The sequence below is a fragment of the Prionailurus viverrinus genome, chromosome B2 (assembly GCF_022837055.1).
Source record: "Prionailurus viverrinus isolate Anna chromosome B2, UM_Priviv_1.0, whole genome shotgun sequence".
Lineage (NCBI taxonomy): Eukaryota > Metazoa > Chordata > Mammalia > Carnivora > Felidae > Prionailurus > Prionailurus viverrinus.
This window is the reverse complement of record NC_062565.1, coordinates 108,001,766-108,022,012: the sequence shown is the minus strand read 5'-3', so window position 1 is coordinate 108,022,012 and position 20,247 is coordinate 108,001,766. Positions and strand designations below refer to the sequence as shown.

Here is a 20,247-nt window from a genome sequence, read left to right as displayed (position 1 = left end):
CTTTATTTAAATACATTTGCATTCCTTACTGTAAAATCTTTATTATGAATTTTTTAAATGTAGAAATTTATTCAACCAGCACAAAATCAGTATGTTGATCCCTGCCCCCCCTCCCCCACAGTTTTGGATTCTAATCAGTCATTGATAAATGAAGTTTAGCCGATAAGAGTTTGGAAAGGCCTCAGGAAACTTTTTTAAATGTTTATGTATTTAGATTTTCCAAATTTCCTGAGGGATCTAGACCTCAAGAAATATTTACATATATTCGCTAGTTTCCATTTCTTTCCTGCTGATTTCCTTGTTAAGAACTTTAATGAAAAGAAGCCCAAAATATCTCTTAAGAAAGTTGTACATAAATCTTCTTCCTACTATTAATATGAGACATGCCTAATTTTACAAATGTTTCTCAATTACATTATTCCTGGTCTATAATATTGGCATAGCTCTCACTGTTGAAAATAATTGTTGTTGTTATTGTTTTTAACTTTGTATTATCAGTCCTATGCTGAAACAGGGTTATTTTACCTGTCAACTACCACAATTAGATACAAGAGCTACTTTACATACAAATGTCCCTTCAAAACTGAATACTATTGTGTGCTGATTTGCTACAGAGTCTGTGTGAAGGGAGAAAAAACTAATAAATGCTGTGTTGCCAACCAGTAATTAGATTCTCAATGTGGTATAAAGTACTCACAGGAGGTTTGTTCTCAGCCTCATAAATTTGACCGTATCTTTCCATTCTAATGCTATTAAGTGACTTAGAGACATGACTAACAGTAAAATAAGCCCCTAAACCACAGTGGCAAGCACATAAGACTGAAATTATGCAGTGATGACTGCCATTCATTTAGGAATTGGCTGTCCCATTTGCTCTTATATATCAGGCGAACAGCAAATGGAGAGTTGGCTATTAAACGGTGAATTCAGGGTCATGTGGCTTAATACCTCTTGTGCAATTTGCTAAACTTAAAGATTATTAAAGATTTTTGCTTGGTTCACCGCAGAAACCATGTAATACTCATGGTGTTATATAAATATTTGGATGAAAGTATTGTTTCCAATCAATTTATTTCTCATTCTTATCGAATTATCTGAGTCCACTCACATTCAGTGCTTCTCAAACTAGTGTATATCCAAAACCCAGCAAAGGCTTATTAAACACCGATTTATGGGCCCCCCTCAGAGTTTCTGATTCTGTAGATGTGGATGGGAGTCTGATAATTCGCACTTCTTACAAGTCCCCATGTGACGCTGATGCCACTAGCCTGAAAGCCGTCCACACTTTGAGAACCACTGACTTAATGCCATAAACTCTCCTCTTGCAACCAATAGGATTCCTTTAAAAAAAAAATGAACTAAAAAAATAGACATCTAGACTTGGCTGTTACCATTGTTTAGGAAACCCTGTCCTAATTTACTACATCAGAAAAATTGAGGGAAACATTTCCTCTATTGGGAACCATGATGATTCCTTTCCTAAAACCTAATAAACATTGTATCAAATGGAGCATACATTATTTGGGGTTTCATTTATATGAAGGGAAGCTCTAGTAAATAAAGTAAATAGAAGAGCCATCTCATTATCCCAGAAGAATATGTGGCACAAATTTTTGTCATTGTTCTAATATTTAATGGAGATTTTTTAAGTGTTTTAAAATCTTATTTCCTTCAAAGTCCAAGATCCATGCTGGAATTTGCCAGAATTTTTGTGTTTATTTTTCTATCACAACCCCTAAAAAAAAAGATACTTGCTATTTCCCATGGTTCTCAGTCAGTTATCTTCAACAATACTGCCCTGTAGTGACTAAAATTAGGGCCAAAGTTACAGTACTCCACTCTTACTCTATTTTTTAAAAGGTGAGATTTTCAGCATTCATATCAAGTTTTTATCCTGTGCATTGCTCCTTGTTTTATGTTAGAAGAACTTGACTCTGTTTCTATGTCATCTTGACCTATAGGTCTGCTGCCTGGGCTTAGACTGGCCTTAGGACTACCAGGCGTCTTCTATCACCTCTCTTTTACTCCTCTTTTATCCTTGAATGCCATGTTTTCTCCACCATGCATTATCTCAGAACTTTGAGTCATACTTCCCCCCTTGCCAGCTTCATTGAGACATAACTGACTTACAGCATTGTGTAAGTAAAATTTACAACATGATGATTTGGTGCCCTTATATATTGTGATATGATTACCACAGTAGCATTAGTTAATACCTCCATCACCTCACATAATTGTGGAGAAAATTTGAGGTCTATTCTTTTAGCAGCTTTTAAGTATATAATACACCATTGTCAACTGCAGTCACCATGTAGTATATTAGATAGCCAGAACTTCTTCATCTTATAACTGGAAGTATGTATGTCCCCTTTGACCAGCATCTCCCCATTTTCCCAACCCCTTTTCCCCCTTAGCCCCTGGGCAACCACCATTCTGCTGTCTGTTTCTATGAGTTCGGCCTTTATAGATTCTATATATAATGATAGCATATAGTATTTGTCTTTCTTTGTGACTTTTACTTTTTTAAACACACAGTGCTACTATCCCATTCTTTCTATTAGAGTTAGCCCTTCTGAACAGATCTAATCAGTTTTTTAGCTATTTAGGGTGATTCCCATCGGAATAACCTTCAAGACGTTGACCAGTCACTGAATAAAAGACGTATATATAGTGTACATAGATCATGCTGGGGGAAGTCTACTTTGTGTAAAACTGAGTTTAAGATCTTTAAAAATCTAAATGATAACTTTCTCTATAGTTTTATACAGTTGTCTTTCTATATATCTCTGATACTTTTGCTGATTTTAGATGGTCTGTCTGATGGCAAGGATTTGTCTAATACTTTGTGCAGTAGTCACAAAAATATAATTTTCTTCTTCACTTTCTTTTTGGAGAAGAAATAGAAGTTATTACTTGATCCTTTCCTGTGCATCATCAAATACTACTTACTCTGTGGACATTTTTCTAGAGTGACACTTCAAAAACAAGTGTTACTATGAGTCATTGACCACAGCTGTCTTATTTACTTATGTATTCCAAGTGCCTTTTGCAACTTGGCATGTAGTACATAGGCACTCAATAAATATTTGTTGAATAAATGAATTGACATTTTTAAAGGTCAGAATTATAGAAGAGGTCTCTTTCTGAAAGTTTGTAATTTAGAAAGTTTCAGCTATGTTGAAGTGTGTGTGTGCATGTGTGTGTTTATGTAATAGCTTTACAAAGCATTCAGATAGTGCAAGAGTAGCCACAATGTACAAGGTAAATCATATTTTCTGTTATTATATATTTATATTTTAGAGGAAATGCCTCCCATATTCATTCTTTTTTTTTCCAAGTGATAACTCTAAATTTATTTTTTTTAACTTTATTTATTTTGAGAAAAAGAGCATCATCAGGGGAGGGGCAGAGGAAAAGGGAGAGAGAGAGAATCTCAAGCAGGCTCCACACTGTCAGAATAGAGCCCAACAGAAGACTCGAACTCATGAATCATGAGATCATGACCTTAGCCGAAACCAAACTTAGAAACTTTACCAACTGAGCCACCCAGGTACCCCCAGAATATTTCAGTTTGGTATTTTTGAAGCTCTACTAATAGAAAAGCATTGAGTTATATAACATTTTGATATTCTGATGACAATTATTAATACAAGGCATTGAATTATTTAGTGCAAGAATAGAACACTGGTCTATTAAAAACATGTAGTGTTGTCATGAATAGGATATATGAAAAAATTTTTAAACCTCTTACTGTAAATAAAAAATATTTAAGGTGCTCTCAGGAAAGTTAACATAATACGGGGTGGCAGGCTACAGACACACCCATTCATTTACATTTTGTCTATGCTCTGATTCTACATCTCCGGTTAGTGAGTGAATGGATGAAGAAATGCCCTATGACCAAAAATTCTACTTCCAACCATTTACCCTGAGGAAATAGTCATATATATAAATAAGTGTGTACAGCAATGTCCATCCCACTGCTCTTTGTAATATCAAGACAGTGGAAACCTCAGTGTCAAGTAATAGGAATCTGGCTAAGTTCTGGCACATCTGGCATACATTGGTATATTATATAACTTTTTTAAGAGAGATACTACATAAATGTATGCATTAATGTAAAACAGGTCAGCAAACTACAGCACTCTGGCCAGATTCATCCTGAGACCTGTTTTTTACTACCAGAGCTAAGAATGGCTTTTACATTTTAAAGGATTATAAAAGAAAAAAAAAAAAAAAAAACCCATGAGAGATAGAGAGTATGTAACTGGCACTTACCATCTGACCCTTTACAGAAAATGTTTGCTGACCTCTGGTATGCAGTGTTGTTTTTGATGTAGATTGAGTTGCTGGGGATGGATTTAAAACATTACATATGGAAGACTGCCATTTTTCAAAAAAAAAAAAAAATGCAATCAATACCATTTAGAAGAATAGGCACTTAAGATGTTAACAATAGTTTGTATCTAGATGGATAGGATTAACGGGACCCTATTTTTTTGTCTGTATAATTTTGTGATTTTTCAATAATGAGAATATATTCATTGTAAGATAGGAAAAATTAAAAATTTACTTTTGGTGTTAGGTAAAAAGAATGGGGGATGAGAAGGAACTTGTGAGTTCTCAGGTGCAAAGGTATAGTTGTCCGTTTTGTAAATGAGGCAGAGGCTAAGGGAGGTTAATCAACTTGCTGAGGGAGGCATAAACATAAAAGAAAAATAGCACTGTGCCAATTTTTTTTGTCCAGCAACATCACCATTTGATAACTTAAAATGTTCATCCATCAGTTGACTTGGTTAATTATGAACTCTGTGCCCAGGGGCAATTTAGAGGTGTCCTTTATCTGATAAAAGAGGGTTATGCAGAAATCAAAACCACCAAATTAATGGGATTAGATGTAGAATCAGATGGGTTTACATTTGCTTAGACTGAAAAAGGAGTCGCTTACATTTTGCATTTTTTTAGAAAAAGCAAACAGAACCTGTGTAGATGTAGGTATTTAGTTGACTTTGCAAATTTGCAAGCTACTATTGCTAAATACCATACTAATTCACTGCTGTTTCATTCATGTAGAGTTAATACTTCATATTCAGTCACCTGACACAAAATTAGGGCACATTTCCTGAAGCTCATGACCTTCAACAGAAGACAAACATGCAAGAGACATTTGACATCCTCAGGCTCTGGTACAGACGACTGTTTACAAAATTAGTCAGCAATTTAGAAGGAGAGCAAATATACTACAACAGTAAGAAATCTTCACTATAATGAACTGATAGCTAATAACCAAAAGAAACATTACAACTACAGAAAACAGACATAAAAGCTCAGCAGTTTTTGGACCATTTGGTGTATGGACAAAAAGCCTAATATCCTCCAATTATTCCTGAGGGAACCGTGATCTTATAGCAAAGAACAATGAGGATGGTAACTATTATGGCTCTTTACAAAGCACATGGACATTTAATAACATTTAATCATCTTGTGGGGAAAATGATTCCCTGTTCACATATTTAAAAACTGAGGCACAGAGGGGGTTAAGTGAGTGCTCAAGATCTTACAGCTCCATTAGCAGATGGCAAGGAGCTAGATCTCTTAGTCCCAAGCCAGTGTCTGCATGTGATACAGATGCTGAGTCAGCAAGACGGGATAGCTGTACATTTCACTAGATCGAAAGAACAGATAAACATGTTTCTAAAACCAATACGAATAACAAGGTTAAACTACAGATATTTTGATGTGCTTTAGAGATGAGGTTCGGCATCTGGAAAAATCCCTAGCATAGAATGTCTTAAAACTCAAAAATGCCAAGGAATCATAATATACTTGGATAGATGATGCTGTCATTTTATTCTTATCTTTCTATTGGACAAAGGTTTCCAAGCCTGGATTCTGTGTATTTCAAATGATTTGTGATATTTACCTGTAAATGTAATAATAAACAGAACAGTCCCTGTTTTAACACTGCGATAGCACATATTAGCAAGCTTTATGTGGTGGATTCCACAAATTCTATTAAAAATCATAGATAGGGTACAGAGTTTCATAATTTCCTGTCTCTTTAGCAGGGACTATGTTTTCTTTAAAAAGGTGTTTTCTTTTTTATGTGAAATGTGTGTTCAGGCACTATCTGGCATACTTAAGTAATATTAAGTATCGTTAGCAATATACTGCATATTTTTCAAACCTCATGTTGGTGAATTGCCCATGTTTTAAGACCAAAATTGAGACAGAATGAGCAGCTCAACAGCCCATCTCTGAGCACTGTATAATGGCTTGGACTATTATGCTGTTATTTATTGTTCTTTTGGCCAGTGTTTTTTAGAACATCTAAGGTAACACAGTGTATGGTACACCTAAGGATAATTCTCAGTGCAAGAGCTACATAACCATTGATTCTGTTCACTTTTTTGTGCATTTTGGATATATGTTAGAACTTCCATATTAAATGTATATTAGAAGAGGGACACATAGCTTTCTGTCATCATACTATTTACCTTCTCTAAACCCCGCACTGCCCCATTTAGCTCTACAATAAACACATACTTTCCCCTTGAGAAAGTTTTTTAAAGGACCCTAATTATTTCTCAGGATCTTTTCTCTATCACAAAACCATTGTAATATTTCTTGGCATTGTCATTTATGTACCTTTGCCCCTTACAACTAAGAAAAGTTGCATAACCAATGAGAACTCCTGCCTTTCTTCTGCCCCATTCCTCAGAGTCCTGATTCAGAAATTCCTACATTTGTTGTGAATGGGAGGCACTAAGGTGGTAAGTGTTGGGACTTGCTTGACCCATGATATGCTCTTTTAACCAACCCTTTAACTTCTCTCCCTGATATTGAAGGTTAATGAACTTGTCTTATTTCATTTGGGCCCTATAAATCTACCTCTCTACTCTGCTCTCTGTCCGGCTCCTTCCTCTCCCCTTCTGTTTGATCTCCTGTCCTCCACCACATTAATGCAGAGTGTGCACAAACAGGTACATACCTACCCCCAAATAAACACCCACCTACACCCACATAAGTGCCACCTCTCCAATCTTACCTCACCCCCAGGACCTAACTCAATCTCTTTCTTCGTTTTATTCCCATAGTTACAGCCTATATTGCACAATTTAGTCTCTATTTATGTGCTACTATTGTTTTATGGTGTATATTTTATGTTTATATAGTTCTATATGCCTGACTTGCCTTCCTGGTTGTAAGCTCCTTGAGATCAGGGATCTTTGTTTTCTCACGGATCTCTCTTATAGTCCTTATCACATTGAGAAACATGCAGTAAGTGCTTCCTAAGTCTTAAAACCAGATCGTATAGAGCAGAAAAGTACTCAGAAAGTGTCTTGTCTAGTGCCCTTCATGAAGGCACTAGATGAAAATGAAGGCCATCTTCATTGTGACAGAACTGAAAAGTAGCAGACCCTGAACTAGAACCCAGGTCTCTTGACTGCCTGTTCAGTGTACCTATTACTAGGCCACCTTGACTCTGGCTTATCTATGCTCAGGGAAATCGTAGGACCAGTTCCAGGAGGAGATGGCCATGGTTTCTGCCCACATGGATACTGGTGATGTTGACCCTAAACAGCCTGAAATTCTATCTAGTATTTCTCCCCATTTTTCATCCTGCTCGCTTAATTTTATAAGATCTTCCCTGTTCAGGAGCTAGGGAATGAAATTAGAGCCCCCAGGAAAAAAACTAAGAAGCTAGGGAATAGAATTGGAACCCTCAAGGAAGAATCAGTACCAAGATGCAATTTTATTAATTCATTTATCAACATTTATTCGTTTTGACTAGGAGATACTATAAAAGCAAACTTTAAAAAAAACTTTTCACTGTTAATTTTTTCATGAGAAATATTTTTAAAAAGCTAGCTAAGTCAAAAATGCCTATTCTCTAGGGTATTCTATATCCAGATTTTAAAATTATACCTATCAGAAGTTTTTTCCTTTCACTTAAACTTTGTGGTTTTCATACATTGGAAAAAAATAGTCTAAGGCACAGTTACATTGACTCTTCTTGGTTATGACTCATGGTTACTGGCAGATTAACATGCATATTCTTTTTATTCTGAATAATCAAGTTCAGGGGGATCTTAGTGCTTTACTTTTGCAGGGAAAGGAAGGACACTTGCTTCATCTAATTGCCTAAAGACTAAAAATCGAATTATACTGAATCATAGAGAAGAAAAACAAAACAATTGACAAAAGAATTCATCTAATCAAATTTATAAATTCATAAAAAATGAAGTTCATAATGCAACTTGACAAATACAACAAATAGTTCTTATTTAGAAAAATGTCAGTTTTGGGGTTTAATGAATTACAGAGAGAATGCAAAATTTGAAAAAGGCAGTGTAAGATGTGTGCACACATACATACATAGAACTCACAGGGGAGTTTCTGTGAGTCAGAAGAATTACTTGTATCTGGGGTAGAATGAAGCTGGCATTCACTTGACCACAGCTACTATTGAACTGTCCCACATCAGAGCATTTAATTGGGGGAATAGGGCCTCTCTGAGCATCAGTTTCATCTGTACACTAAGATTATAGAACTAGATGACCTCTGACATCCCTTCCAGCTCTAAATTTCTTCTGGATTAACTATTTTTATATATCTTTATTTAAATACTTAAACCTTTAGCAATTCTACTCTAAATTATAAAGCCACAGTAGCTCAATAACTACTTATTGGTTGAATGATTAAATTTGGCCGTGTCATGTGTGTTAATCAACTCAGCTAACGATATATAGGTTATTTTAGTTGTTTTCAGCCAAAGATATTTATCATATCTATGGCATCTTGTGCTGAAAGCTTTATGTAGCAAAAATGAGTAATAGGTAAACACTGCTTATACTAATGGGGAATTAGTGTTTGATCTTTTAACAGTGAAGTTTTCAGCTCAGCATTAAGCATTTGAAGAAAGGCTTTGATATTGATTGCGCACTTCAAACTGAAGCATGTCTGAACTGAAACTGGTTCTTTCCAGTGCCAGAGCCTTCTGTTCTTATTCATTTCCTCTTTCCTTACTCTTTGCTCTGGCGTGTAAATATTCCTGTACAGTTCTTCGGGGATCTGCAAACTAGAAAGGCAAAAAAAGCCATACATCTTGTTTACAGCCTTGTCTAATCCTATCTGTAAGGGAAAAGTAAAAAGATAAATGTTTTTATTTGATACATTCTACAATCTGAAGTTTTTAAAACACTGATCAAAAACAGCAGTAAGACTATGATGATGTTCCTTAAAAGTAATGAAAAGATACAGGTTTGGTGCAGTTATTTTGAAATTCTTAACTTGAGACCATAAAAGTTTTTATTTAAACCTATTTGTTAGATACATGCTTGAAAGATTATTTTAGAAGCTATTTCATCATATTTTACTACCCTTCTTTCAGCAGATTACATTAGTTTTAATTTTTTGCTATGGATATCACCAGAATCTCTATGATGCAGGATCTTTTTGAAGTTTCCTTGTGGGTCGTAAGTGTCTGCCCATCTCAAATTGATTGGTACATGTTGTACAAAAACTATTTGATTTTAATGGTCATTTAAAAAAAAAAAGAAAATATCTTCTATTATCAGCATGGATTGCATTTTATTAACTGTCATTTTTCTTTTTGCTATCTTTATAAAATCCTCCCTACCAAACATAAGTACCAGTAAATCCTGGAAACCAAGGTTGACTAAGAATTTGATGGCAAATTAACACTTCCTATCTTTATAAAAATGATAATAGGTTTGCTTTTTTGCGAGTCCCATTTTAGTACTAGCTTTATGACTTTAGAGTACTTGCTTTTCTATAAGCCCATTTAACTGGGGAAACCAAGAACCAGAAAAGTTAAGTGATGCACCCAGGTGCCTCTTGAAGTCATGGTAGAGCCAGTCCTAGGATGCAAGTGCTGGCTAGTCCAGTGCAACCTTCATCCTGCTTGCCCCATTTGAAAGAGCACAGAAGCACCATTTAAGTGTGCTCTTTGTGATCATTTGCCTTTCAGCACATTGTCCAGCATGTGCTAGTTAAAACTTAACTGTTCTTTAGAATGATTTGTGACATTTTTCCTTCATTCTTATAACAGCATTAACTTAACAAACTAGTTTCAAATTTTATTGCATAGTCACTATTTTAAGGAGAAAGACATTATCTTTGAGAATCTGGATTCCTCCTCCAAGTAACTTATCTTAATATCTCAGGAGGAGATAACAAATCAAACATTAAGAATTAGAATTGACTCAGGCTCATATATGATTTCATTTAAAGCATGAATATGTTAATTAATGTTTTTACCCAAAACTATTTTGTAATTGTGCCCAAGGGTTGAGACTCCACAATATTTGACATAATTCATTATTTTCCAACAGCAGAAACTAGTAGAATAGGATAGAGCACTTCACAAACACTAGAATATCAATGGTTTCTGATTACAGAGCCCAAGGTATATTTATTAATATTGGATTAATTCATTTATTAAATGAACATTTACTGAGTACCAGCTACATTATAGGATACTAGATGTATGTATACCTCAACAAAGAAAACAGTCCATGCCCTTGTGAAGCTTATGCCTGCTGGGATTGTCAAACAATAAACAATACATTAATTAAGGACGTGATAAATGGTGGGACAGAAATAAACAAGATGATATGATGAACAGTAAATGGAATGGCTAACTTTACATGGTGTTGTTAAGAAAGACCTCCAAAAGGGTCATGAAAGTGGATTCCTAAAGCTAAGCATGAACTAGGCATGCAGAGAGCTAGGGAGCCAGCAAAGGTGGACTAGGGAATCTCAAGACACAGGGTTGTGATTTTCTCTCTGTTAACTGAGAATACAAATATTCTCCCACCCACTACTCATAGGAATATTGTGGTGATATCAATAAATTTAAACACAAAATGACCTGGGGCACCTGGGTGGCTCAGTTGATTAAGCATCGGACTTCGGCTCAGGTCATGATCTCAGGGTTCATGGGTGTGAGCTCCATGTTGGGCTCTGTGCTGGCAGCTCAGAGCCTGGAGCCTGGTTTGGATTCATCTCCCTCTCTGTTTCTCTGCCCCTCTCCTACTCATGCTCGCTCTCTCTCTCTCTCTCAAAAATAAACATTTAAAAATCTTAAATAAACACAAAATGACTTAATCTGAGTTGGATATGTATAATAGGCAGTGAGGAGAAATGGAGGTGTTTTTCTCTACTTGTAGAAAGAAAAGAAAGTTACTTGGGGGTACAAGAGAGTCACACAAGAAAGCATTAGAGATCTATATCTTGATTTCTGTAATCAAATGCTACATTATGTGATGCCAGTTGTCAGTGTAGGAGTTCACATAAGGCAAAGATCTTGGTCTGGAGTTGAGATTTAGACTGGGCCTTGAGCAATGGATGAATTTGGATTGGTCACCAGGAGGCAGAAAAGGGTGTTTCAAGGTGAGAGACTCTACAAATAAGTATACAAAGGTTGCACCACCCCCCCCCAAAAAAAAAGGAATTATGCAAAAATATAGAGATGTTAACTAAGCTTATTGTAGTAATCATTTCACAGTGTATGCATGCATCAGATCATCATGGTATATACAATTTTACATGCCAATTGTATCTCAGTAAAGTTGGGAGGAAAATCACTTAAGAAAAAAAAAAAGATACTAAAGTGGATGGACCTTGAATGAGTGACTAAGACCGTGAAGACTCAAGCTGGAGCCAGAGTGGTCTTAGAGAGAAGGAAGACAATAAATTGGTCTCATTCATAGAGGTCATTGAAAAGTCAGCAGATCAGTTTTAACCTGATGTTTTAGACAAGAGGGAATCATTATTGTTTCTTGAAGAAGAAAGTCGTATAGTAAAAAGATTCGGTAATACAGATACAGACTAATGGAAACAGGAAGGAAAATCCTGGAGAATGGGAGACTTCCTTTTTTTTTTTTTTTAATGTTTATTTTTGAGAGAGAGAGAGAAGGAGAGAGCGCGCTCACTGAGGGACATAGAGAGAGGGAGACACAGAATCTGAAGCAGGCTCTAGGCTCTGAACTGTTAGCACAGAACCTGATACAGGACTCAAACTTACAAACCACAAGATCATGACCTGAGCCAAATTTAGACGCCTAACTGACTGAGTCACCTAGGCGCCCCAAGAGGGCCTTCTTTTTTTTTATCATGCCATTTCATTGTACCTGGTGATGAAAATGAGGACTATGCTCATATCACAGAAAGGGAATGAATTGGATATGAGACATTTCGGGGAAATGAACATTACATTGACATTTGACTAAAGAGTGATAAATCAATAGTCAAAATGCTTCCTCTCTTGGGACCCACGGACTGGTTGAACAGTGTCAGTGATGGAACTGGGGAAGTTTGCCTGGAATATTAAGTGATTATTTCATCTTGGACATGTTGTTTCAGAAGACAACAAGATACCCAAATTGTGATGTGAGTACACAAGTAGAAGTATAGCACTAGAGCTGACATGGAAGGTTGAATTAGAAAATGCAAACAGGTGATGAGAACTGAGGGCTTAGCTCTTGAGAATGAATGCTGATAATAAGAGTATGTGTAATGGGGTCATAGCACACACACACACAACCTGAGGAGAAGGTACCAAAACAGCAGTGGGATAAAAGCCAAGACAAGAAAGAATTTTAAGCATTTCCTTCTAGGGAAAGTTCTTAGGGAAATACCATTATCACTATCACCATAATGATACAGCTAACCTTTTAATGTGATTGCTGTGTGTCCTAAGATCCTTCAATATAGAAACAGTCATTTCTTTCCACAATCTTTAAAATAGTAAATGCAACTGTGGGCTTTTTTTTTTTTTGAGAGGGGGGGTGAGGCAGAAGAAGAGGGAGACAAAGAATCCTAAGGAGGCTCCATGCTCAGCGTGTAGCCCAAAGCAGGGCTTGATGCAGGGCTTGATCTCAAGACTGTGAGATCATGACCAGAGATTAAATCAAGAGTTGGATGTTTGACTGAATCACCCAGGCACACCAGTAAATACTATTGTTATCCCCACTTTATAGATGTGGAAGCTTAGCATAGAGGGATTAAGCAATTTGTCCAAGAATACCCAATTTGAAGAAGTTGAAACTAATATTCAAGTATAGGCATTGTGTTTTCAAAGCCTGCATCCTTAACCTCCCACGCCATATGGTTATAATATCCATGATGGTATTTTAATTGCATCGTTTGACTTCCATCTTATGTAAGTTTCTTGAAAAAGGAGTTAATTAACTAACAGTTTAAAAAGTGAAACTAGGAAGTCAACAGATGGCTGGGCGGTGATTGGATAATCCCTTTCAGCAGAAAAGAATGTAGAATTCTGTAGAGTAAGGCAGAGAAAGAGAAGAATATATCTTTGGGTCTGTTGTTTTTGTTTGTTTTTTTTTTCTCCTCTCCTTCGATATACTGTTAGTGATTGAAATGGGAAATTGTCCACTTTAAAGAGAGTTATAGTAATTTGTGGGGGAAAAAAACCCTCTGTTTTCTAGTGCTTTCTATGTATTACAAATGTCTGTGTCCTCATTTCTATACCAGGAATGTTAGTTTATCTAAACTGATTGTCAACCAAAACTTTACAGTAAAACTCATTACTTCCTTAATTTTCGTTACTTAATGAGAGTCTGCAAAAGAGTAGGGTTTTCAAAATAGCATCAACATTGGTATTACTGGAGTACATTCATTCTGGGAGCCCAAGTGTATGCCAGGATTTCTCTGTGGGGGGGCTCAGGACTTACAGCAGGAATTATGGACTGGAACCGTTCCCTCTGGAGATGCTACACAAGACCTCTTTGACAGGGGGTTTAAAGAATGCTTTTCCACTGTCTGGGAGAGGACTTTGTTTCCATTTTTTCCATGCTTTTCAGGGTTTCCCCAGCCTTTCTCACATCTCCGTTGTTTGAACAAGAGGCAAAGGGAAATAGTTAAGTTCCCATCCCACCATGCTCAGTCCTATACAGTATAGGAAGGAGAAGGGGCGAGGCACCTGCTTGCTGCTTCAACTGTCACAGGGAAAGCTGTAGCATGCCTTCCTTCAGTGAGACTGAATGGATGTCATCTCATTACCCTTCCTAAGGCACAATGTGCTCAAGTGAACTGGCTGCTTAAAAACTTTTGATATTTTCCCATTTTAACAGAATAGAATTCTTAGACTTACGTTTATGACACTCCACAGTTTGGGCCCATGTTGTATACATCTGACCTTGTTTACCAGTATTCCCTCTTTTTTAGTTAGGCAAGCTGACCTATTCCATTTCTGCTGCAGGTCCCCACTTGCCTGTGTCTGTGTTTATTACACTGACGGCCCCCAGGGATACCGCTTCCACTTCCTGCCTTAATTTCTAGTATTCCTAGTCCCACTACATGCTGAGTACAGCCCTCATCTAAATGCTGTCTTCACCATAGAGCATTACAGAGTGCATCTGAACTCCCAGATGATTTTATCTCCAGTTGTCGTTCTATCTGTGTTCTAGATATTTATGTGCATATATCATATTCCTTATAAATTCTGGGCATAACTTGTACCTAATTTAACTTTGTGTCTTCCATTTCACCTACACTTAACATCAGAGGAAGTTAAAACTGCAAAGAACTGAGAGGACATATAGGTTACTTGTAATAATACGTTTTTAAAACTTCTCCTTTCTCTGTGCTCTACTGAATCAGTAAAGATGGGACAGGACCAGATCTCTTGATTTTCAGTCCAGGACTTACCCTCCAGCAGCCCTGGTTCTGCCTCTGGTTTGCATGTTGGAATCATCTGATGTCACCTGTGGTGCTTAAAAAAAATTGTGTTCCAGGAGCCTCAAACCATAGAATTTAGAATCTTGAGAGTGCGACCCAGACATCCATATTATTCAGATCTCCCAACATGATGCTAATGTGCAACCAAGATTAGTAATAGATTCCCCACAGCACGGTGGCCCCTGGACCATTCTTGCTTGACTAGGTAATTCTATTAATTTGAGAAACTTATTTTTTCATATAAAGAAAAATTTAAAGTAGAAAGTACTAAATGTGAGACGATAATATAACACTTTTTTGTTTTGCTTACAATAGTAGCTTACGTAACTGTTTAACTTTTCAGATATTTCGAAAGAAAGCAGTGGAACTTGGGGTAAAATTGCTACCTGCGTTTCATACTCCCTCTGGAATACCTTGGGCATTGCTGAATATAAAAAGGTAAAATTCTTCATTTTCACAACATATTTTAAGTTGGAATATTCAATTGTGGTTTAACTGGGTGGATAATTTCTTGTATGATGTCAGTGACTGATACCACTGGGAGTCTTGGCATCTGTCCTAGTGTTGGAAGCTAGCAGTTTTCCAAGCCTTAGATGGGTCCCTATCATGGGATGGTGTGACCCCAACAGAATCATCCAAGCCAAACGTGATTTGAGGTTTTAACTATTCATGGTGATGTTGAATATTGTCTCCCTGTAGATACCAAGAACATCCCATTATCTTTAAAATCATTGTCAAAGCATTTCACTTCCAAAGAATCCAAGTCCTAAGAGCACTTACTTCAATTAGGCTGCTGGCAGAGATACTGCAGAGCCAGAACCTTGGACCAATCAGATCTCCCATGTAAGGAACTGGTGTGACAGGTGGGGAGCACTTGGGGCTGGCCTGCCCACAGTTGTAAGGAGGGAATGGAACTGCTCCACTGACCCAGATCAGCCCAACCTTCTCATCCCATTTGGGTGGAGAATCTTGTTATGCCAAGTCCATGGGAATTTGGCTCCAAGAAAACCTGGGCTAAACAGACTTTCTGGTATTTTCCCAGGGAGTAGTTTGAATTTTTATGATAGTTGAATAGTTTGCCAATAAACAGTCTTATCTTAAGCTGCCTTCTTAACCCCTTCTCCCCCATAAGTAATTAGTTACATACGTACCTCCTTGTGGTGGTGGTGGTGGTGGTGATGATGATAGCTATTTTATTATCATAAAATGTCAAGCTTTGTTCTAGGGTCTTTGAGTGTATCACCATATTCAATCCCACAGTGACCCAAAAAGGTCAATACCGTTGTTATCTCCATTTTACTAGTGGGACTTGCACCGCAGAGAAATTAAGTAATTTGCCTAACATCATTTGTATATAAATGGTAGAGATAGAATATGTACTTAGACATTTATACACACATCAATACATTAAAAAGTTTTCTTGTTTTTAGAAATGCCAAGAGGATGTGCAGGGTGATTTGGCAGGATTAATGCACATTTATTCTAAATTACTTATTTTAGTGACTTTCTTTCCTGAAATTAATCTTAAATAGTCAGTGAAATTAATTATTTGGTTAATAAATCAGTTAAATGTGATGCTTTGTTTTCATTTGTATGTTATATATCGATACCTGACATCACACTGTACCTGTTTATAATTGTGTGTGTGTGTGTGTGTGTGTGTGTGTGTGTGTGTGTGTGTGTGTGTGTTTGAGGCGGGGATGTTAAGTCAGTAAGGCAGGGAAAGGGAGAGTCCACCAAAGTAGGCCATGTTAACTTGAGTTCTCTATTGTATGATGTGATATCTCAGGATCCGCTTTTCCCTTTAGAGGTCCGACAGCTCTCTCTGCCACCTTGAAGGTCATAGCATACACTGCAGGGACTCAAAGCAAGAGTGGGTGTGTGCTTGGCCTGGAGGCAGTATGGTGTTTGTTTGGAGGTCTGTGAGTTTTTTATTTGGCTCATGTAGATCACCTATAATAGGCTTCTATATCTTTGGACTTTGTATTTATAGAAAATACTCTGACCTAGAAACGACTCTGCCACCTGAAATAAGACCTGGTTATGAAAACACTTTGCACATTTAACACTTTTTTTTTCCTACTTACCCTCTGAGAAAAAAATGGTATAAGCATAATAATACACTGAGTTAAGTGGTTATCAGGAGACCTGGTTCCAGGTATTTTACAGCCACTCTGAGCGTCTTTCGAGCAATCATTTCAGCTCCCCAGGATTATTTGTAAACTGGAAGTTAGGCCACTTCAGTAGTTGCTTCGTGCACCTTTTCAGGTTTATAGGCCATTTGGAAATTCTGATGGAACATGGCCCTCTCCTCATAAAATGCACATTCCTGACTACACATATTTTTACACAATTTCCAAAAGCTAACAGCACCATCGGAGCCCACCTAGAACCTAAGAACCCTAAGTTTAAAATACTGATGTGAATGATCTCTCCAACTTCTACTCTAAGATTCTGCGGAACTAATTTGCATTGTTTCCTGGAAGGTAATTAAATAAGGCCCTGCTGAAACTAGCAGAGAGAGGTGTGCACCTCCATCATTGCCCAAGTTCAGTCAATTATTGTAAGGTGCACGTATCATTCAGTTAGTTCTAGCCTCTCTCAAAATAAGCATAAGAAATTAGATTCTTTTCAAGCATATTTAATTTTACTTAGTGTTTGCTTCCAACAGCCAAGAGGCTTTTTCCTTAGTTAAAACTATCCTTCGTGTATAGTGGAGGTAGTTTTCAGTACACAAAGGAATACTTCTAAAAACTTAAACACTGAGGAATCCTCTATTATCCTCTGTTGTCTATACCTCTTGAAAATTCATCAACTGGGGCATGGAGTTTTTTATAAAAGCTTATTTTGAATGTATAGTATTTTACATTAGAATTTTTTAATTTCAAAGATTACAGGAAAATTATATATGTTAAAAACTAATGTGTCATTTTATTGTATTCTCTAATGTTTTCCTGTAAAACTAGAGGAAATTAGGTGACCACTCAAGAGCTGATGGGAACACTTTTAATTTCTTCCTGGGCAATTTGTATGAAATTTTTTATTATACATTTTTTCCATTCTCAATCCCATTTACTAAATAGCACTGACTTGCCCAAATTCACAAAATAAGCCATGGCAGAATTAATAGTGATATCAATCCACTGAAATTCCTCATATCCCTTTGCGTAATCAAGTATACTCATAGAATTCATTCTCCGTCCAGCTGTGAGGCTTGTTTATTACCTTAAAGAATATCCTCTAGGAAAAGAAGCCAGAGTTTCATATTTATCTGTAATAAGTGCCTTTCAGGATGTGCGGTTCATGTCAACCTGTGTATATGTGCTGTTTCCTCTGAGTATCTGTATTTTTACAGTATGTGCCAGAGGATAAGGGACAGCTGGCATGGAGCTTCTTTTCTAGTTTTTTGACGGCTGTCACCAGTAAAATTTTCAAAGGAGAGGGGAAAAATATGTCTGGCAAAAACATATTTTCTTAATTATCTTCTCAGAATAAGGGAGTGTCTGTGGAATGATTCCCACAAGAAAAAAAGTGCTTGAGGGTGCTTTTTAGAATACAGTAGCTACATACTCACTGTTGACTGGCTTTGAAAATTTTGGCAATAATTACGATGGGAGAGGTATAGAATATTCTGTCTGTAATATCATAGTTCTCTTGCTTCTCAATTTTAAAAATAGGGATGCTGCTCTTTGCCAACACCTATATGCTAACAAAAAATGTGAACTTATTGGTGTTATCTATTCACATCCCTCTAGTATTCAGATTATTGCCTGAAGATAATTGGTTTCTTTACCTTTCTGTTGTAAGAAATAAGCATTTATTTTAGTACCTGCTATGATAAAGTTTCTGTACTGGGTCCTGGGAAGATTTTCTGTTTCTCTTCACTTTAGTTAAAAAGACAACCGACATGATCTTTCCCTCAGGGTATTCACGGCCTGGTTGGTAAAGCATAATATATTTTTTATATGTTACTATATTATACACTCACTCAAGTAACTGATGAATGTAAACTGGTCTGTGCCAAGGAGAGATAATAAGTACTCACCGAGTTGAATTTAAAGCAAGCAGTAGTTTGAATTGAGGAGGTTTATGCATTTGGAGCCAAAACACCAATAAGCCAAATTGGTTTTCAGCATTTGTGCAAACTGAGAATAGCAGAGAATCTAAATAATTTACTCATGTTCCACATTAGGAATTCTGTCCCAAAAATCTGTTCAGAAAAAATAGATATATAATTATCTCTTTTGCTACATCTGTAATAATTCTTAATTCAAGAGCTGCTATATTATCTTGTAAGTTAATCGGAATTGTGATTTAATAGCAAGCAGTAATTTGAACAGATACCTGGGTGTCATACACAGGACCTGATTCGACTAACATACCAGCTTCACCAATACAATAGCAGAATGAAGATGTGTGTATTATATAACACCTCTGCTAAAAGGAAAGCATGGCCTTTTTAGTAGATTAGATTTTTGGTAGAACTCAATTTCTCTAATGTGCAAATGTCAAAATTTGATGTCTGATCTTATTACTGTGAACAGGAGGCCCTATGCATTCTTTTTCTCCACCCTACAGAAGAAAAATCACCTCTGTGGTTTGTAAAATCAAGCATTTGACTATTTCCATATTTCTAGGTGTCATTCAAGCCTAGATAGAGTAAACTTACTAGATTTGGAGTTTTCTCCAGTGTGTTCTTAATTTAAAATAATATAGTTAATGTTCCCCTTACTCATTTCTATCACAGGGCCTACAATCTGGGCATTCCTAATAATTATTCTGTCTTTCTTGATAAATGAGTTAGTTTTAGCTATATACTATTTTATCACTTGTTTCTCTTTGTGGATTTTTCCAAACTGACACTTGCCTGGTGGTTATATTAGGTTAGTGGAACTGTCTATAGCGTGTGCTTTTGTGGCGCATATCAAGGGATGTGCTGGGAAGTGACTGATCTCCCTTCCAGCTCTCGTTAGTCAGCAAGGTGATGAATGAGCACAACTCCTTCACCTATTCTTATTTCCTGCTTTGTAAAACCTTATTTACTGACTGCTCTAATTATGCAACACAACAGCATATTGTATCATTAGTTACGTTGCAATTTGTATTATTATTATAATTAAATTGCAAATTGCTTTACTTTAACTGAAATGGGACCTTAATTAAGAATACTACATAGCTTAAGGTTTTCTAATAGTGAAAGATTATCCTGTGTGAAGCATGTACTATAGTAACAAAAGGCAGTAGCCCCCTTATTGGGTTTTACTTTGGGGTGTAAATGCTTAAGTATTATTGTAGCTGGTTTCAGTAGACACAAACTATGAAAGACCATCTAATTAAGCTAAATATTTTTAAAAATATTTTCCATATATCTCCCTGTGTTTTATTTGAGAGTTGAAATATAAATGTTCATATTATTAAACTTATTAAATTTTAAGATGAAGCAAATACAATCTTAGACTTTAAGTCACAAGAATAATATTTTAAAAATCAAGAAACAAATTTTTTGAACATGAACAGATC

The 20,247-nt window shown here is 36.4% G+C and overlaps 1 protein-coding gene across 1 annotated transcript in view; it reads left to right on the top strand.

Moving 5' to 3' along the window:
- The window catches only part of MAN1A1 (mannosidase alpha class 1A member 1), a 163,669-nt gene that overhangs the window by 79,472 nt on the left and 63,950 nt on the right, over window positions 1-20,247 (top strand). Inside the window, exon 6 of the mRNA XM_047857814.1 lies at window positions 15,071-15,165. Within this exon, the coding sequence (XP_047713770.1) occupies window positions 15,071-15,165 (95 nt within the window). The remainder of the gene's footprint in view (window positions 1-15,070; window positions 15,166-20,247) is intronic.